Raw genomic sequence first — 3,843 nt, forward strand, 5'->3', positions numbered from 1 at the left:
CCTCTGAGGTGTGGGGGCTGCGGCACCAGGGGAGCGGTGCTGCCCACCCTGCGAGGGCCGCCAGGCTCAGCCTCCAGTCTGGCCACAGCATCACGTTCTCCCGGGCCACCTCTGTGAACACCACCCTCTATATATACACGTATATACGACAGAACCCCAAAAGACGAGGTATATAAAAATTCAACATGGGGATGTCCCCATACGAAGTTCAAGGAACTTGTGGGGGTAGGAGACAAGCCAGGAAACCTCAAGCCTCCACCAGCTCCTCCCTGGGCCACAGCACGAGGCAGCCCAGAAGATGGGACCCTGTAGGGCACAGCTCAGACACAGCCAAGAGGAGAAGGGGGCATGCAGCTGGGGGACCAGCTGAGGGTCCACCAACCTCTGTAGACACAGGAGACCTGTGGGGAGGTACCAGACAGGACGAATGAACTAACAGACTGCTGAGGGATGAGGCAGAGACAACTCCCATGGCCCCTGCTCCCATTCCAGGCTATGTCCCAGGAGCATGAGGCCAGGCTAGGATCGTCCGACGGATGAGGGAGGGTAGCCTGGCCCCACCAAAGCCTTCAGCACGGTGGCAGTGTGGATAGGATACCAGGCAGAGGGGACAGCCAGGCCATTGTAAAGCCCCACGGCTCTGGCAGGGGAATGCACCCTCCCCACAGGAGTGAAGGGGATGGCCAAAAGGACCTTCTCCTGCATTCCTGACTAGTCTGGGGATGCTCCCACTGGGCGGGTGACACTGGGAGTAGGGGGAGCTCTAGGTGCCTCCTGCAAAGACCCCAGGCAGGTTTTTCTAGCAGCTTTATCCTCGGGGCGGGGGAAAGGGGCAGGGAGGGGAGGGGCATGGGTGCCCCTTCCCTTGCCTCCCTGCCGCAGTCTCAGTCCTTCTCCTGCGCCAGGCTCTCTTCTGTGATGCCCTGGGCCGCGAGCTCGGCAAGAACATTGTCCAGGTAGTTGATGTCAGGGTAGCCATGGCCGGTGAGGTTGGAGCCAAACTCTGTCTTGTGGTGGATCTCATTCCAGATTACTGTGTCCGACTCGCCTGTGGTGCTGGAGGTCCCAATGGCAAAGATCAAGCGCCGGTCCCAGGCTACCAGCAGCAATTTCAGTACCTGTGGAGGCGAAAGATGGGACAGGTAGCAAAGCCAACGCAGAGGAAGAAAGCAACCACTTCTGCTCAGGGCATGCCTGATCATCTTGGTATGCCTCAGCAACATGGGCAACCCACAGCCAAGCCCTCCAGGGAGCTCAGGATCCCACCATGGGGTCCTACCCCAACCAAAATTACCACAACCAGGCTGCAAAGCTGAGGGAGCTCAGTGCACAGGAATGTCACTGGGCTCCTGCATAGCATGCTGGATGGGCTACAGGGAAAACCTCCACCCAGATTTGCCAAAGTTCTACTTGCTTCTCCTCATACTCCAAATAGCTGCTCATTCCCTCTCCCCCTTGACATGCCCTTGAGCAGGCCTTGGCCAGCTCAACCTGCCTGGGTGAGTCCCCTCACCTTTCTGCCCTTCTCACTGTCTGGCAGGTAGCAGTGCCGAGGAAAGCCGCGGGCAGTGAAGCTCTTTCCAGGGTTTGGATGCTCCGGTCCCTGCAGTGTGTAGAGTAGGAGAGGAACAAAACCCTTTTGGAGCTCAGAAGGATGCTCTAGGCACAAGGTAACCCCCCAGACTTAGTGGATGCAGAGCCCCTTGCCGCCATGCTGGCTAGAAACTATTCAGCATGGTGGCCCTAAATGCCACCATCCCCCCGTACCATCAAGCAGATACGGCCACCAACATTTTCATGCAGATGTACTCCAGACTTCCCACAACATCCATATGGACACGTAGCTCCTGAGACACCATTAAACCTGGAGCCCTGGGTCGAGACATGAGCTGCAGCATGACCCAAGGCTGATGCAGCAGTGGCAAGGGGCCCCAGCCCGCACAGGGGACCACCCATGTGCCCCCCTAAGCATAGGGCTGGAACACACCTGCACCCCTGGGGGAATGTTGTAGATTATGCGGATGGTTTTGCAGTCAGAGTGGCCAGGCAGCGCGTGAGGGATGATGTGAAACTCCATCTTCCCTGGGGGCTGTGTCCCTGTCTTCACCCCATAGATGGTTTTGCAGGTGGGACACTGGAGGCTCCCATCCTGAAAGCAGGAAAAGAGGAGTACATAATGAAACCAGTATTCCCCAGCACCAAGCCAGATCAGGCACTTCATCCCTGAGCAGCACAGAACACCATTATCATCATGAAAACAGTAACCTCAGACACGCTTAGGAAGCAGGGGATAGAGCTGGGAGGATTTGCTACAAAAACGCAATTTTAAAAACCTGAGGCCTGCATTTTTATGATTTCTCTTCCTCATAAGTTTTACAGTCTTCACTACTTTTTCAAAGAGGGAAAGATAATAAATATTAAAAAAAACCTACACCATGTGAAACACATTATTCTGGGAATGGTGAGCACGAAGGCCATTTGCAGGAGTCTTAGGAAAGCCCACCTGCAGCTGGAAAAGAACTGCCCAGCATCAGATGCAAGGCTCTGCTCAAACATGCAGTGATCAAAGTTCACTGCTGCTAAACCTGGGAAGGACCAAAAGGACATAAAACTGGGCACGGTGGGCGAAAACACACGCATGCAACCCTGGTTTCTGACTTAGCGGTCCCAAGTGCTTGCTGCTGATACAAATTAAACTCCCCACCAGGGCGTGGAGGTCAGAGCCCTGCAGAGCAGCAGGGCTTGAGCACCATCCCAGAGGGCAGGTGGAGCTCAGCACAGGTCACCAAGCTGGGGGCTCAGGCATCCCCAAAGGGCTGCAGCCTTGCACCTTGTTGCCATTGTTGTACATGGCGACCAGGCAGTGGAGGTGGAAGACGTGGCCGCATTTCACCAGCTTCCCCACCAGGTCAGGCTTGATGGCCAGCTGGGGTCCCTTGTAGCCAGAGGGCGCAGAGAGGCGCTCCATGCAGATGGTGCAGTCCTGTGCAGGATGAGAGGGTTAGATGGACAGATGCAGTCAGAGCCTCGCGAAGGACATGGGGCTGATGAGCTGCCCTGCTCTTGCCCACGGACCAGCACCCACCCCTGGTGCTGTGGGGTCACCCTGGGCCACCACAGCAGCGGACCAACACATACATGTGGCACACAGCCCCTCTTTGGAGGTGGATGGGGACAGAGCAGAGCCATGCGGGGCACTGGGAGACCCTTGAACAAGTGCAGGGGCATCGCCCACATCCCCAGTCAATCCTCCCACAGCAAAGCACCCCGGACACCCCTGCACGACCCCTGCTGCTCGCACCTCGTCCAGTGGATGCCGCACCTTCTGCAGGTATTTTTTCAGTACCTCCTCTGGGGTTTTACCTGCAGGAAAGCAAAAGTCAGAGGGGCTGGAAGGCAGCATGGAGGAAACCTCCTGCTGGGGCCAGTGGGAGGGGATGGGGGGGACAGGAGTGGAGCCAGGTAAAGAAGCGGGACAGGAGCAGGGGCCACATGGCAATGTGCCTCTCACCCTTTTTAGCCTGTTTCTTGGTGGTCTTGCGGTAGGTGTGGGAGATGCCAGGGATGGACTGGATCTCGCTTTTGCTGACAGGTGGGGGATGCAACACCAGCTTGGGAGGCCGTGTCAGGCAGACAGGCAATCCAGCCGCACTCATGAGGATCCCCGTAATCCCTGGGCAAGGGGGTTTGAAGTGGCACTGAGGAACCAGCATCACTCCAAACATCAGATGTTCCCCCAAAAACCACCCTGCTGGGGCTGACTTGCCCCCAAGGGAGGCTAGCACCCGTGGGCACCAGGTGCCCTGCTGCAGCCCCATTCTCACCTGCCAGTGCTGGGTTGAC

General features: G+C 57.1%; 1 protein-coding gene across 1 annotated transcript in view; it reads right to left on the reverse strand.

The window, feature by feature from the left end:
• Positions 1-884: 884 nt before the first annotated feature.
• The window catches only part of LOC103777825 (E3 ubiquitin-protein ligase DTX4), a gene marked incomplete at its 5' end in the record, with an annotated part of 3,048 nt that continues 89 nt past the window's right edge, over positions 885-3,843 (reverse strand). Inside the window, 6 exons of the mRNA XM_008945386.1 lie at positions 885-1,118; positions 1,514-1,603; positions 1,988-2,149; positions 2,831-2,983; positions 3,302-3,363; positions 3,512-3,676. Coding sequence (XP_008943634.1) covers positions 885-1,118; positions 1,514-1,603; positions 1,988-2,149; positions 2,831-2,983; positions 3,302-3,363; positions 3,512-3,676 — 866 coding nt within the window. The remainder of the gene's footprint in view (positions 1,119-1,513; positions 1,604-1,987; positions 2,150-2,830; positions 2,984-3,301; positions 3,364-3,511; positions 3,677-3,843) is intronic.

Source organism: Merops nubicus, unplaced genomic scaffold (genome assembly GCF_000691845.1).
Source record: "Merops nubicus isolate BGI_N331 unplaced genomic scaffold, ASM69184v1 scaffold41128, whole genome shotgun sequence".
NCBI classification, from domain to species: domain Eukaryota; kingdom Metazoa; phylum Chordata; class Aves; order Coraciiformes; family Meropidae; genus Merops; species Merops nubicus.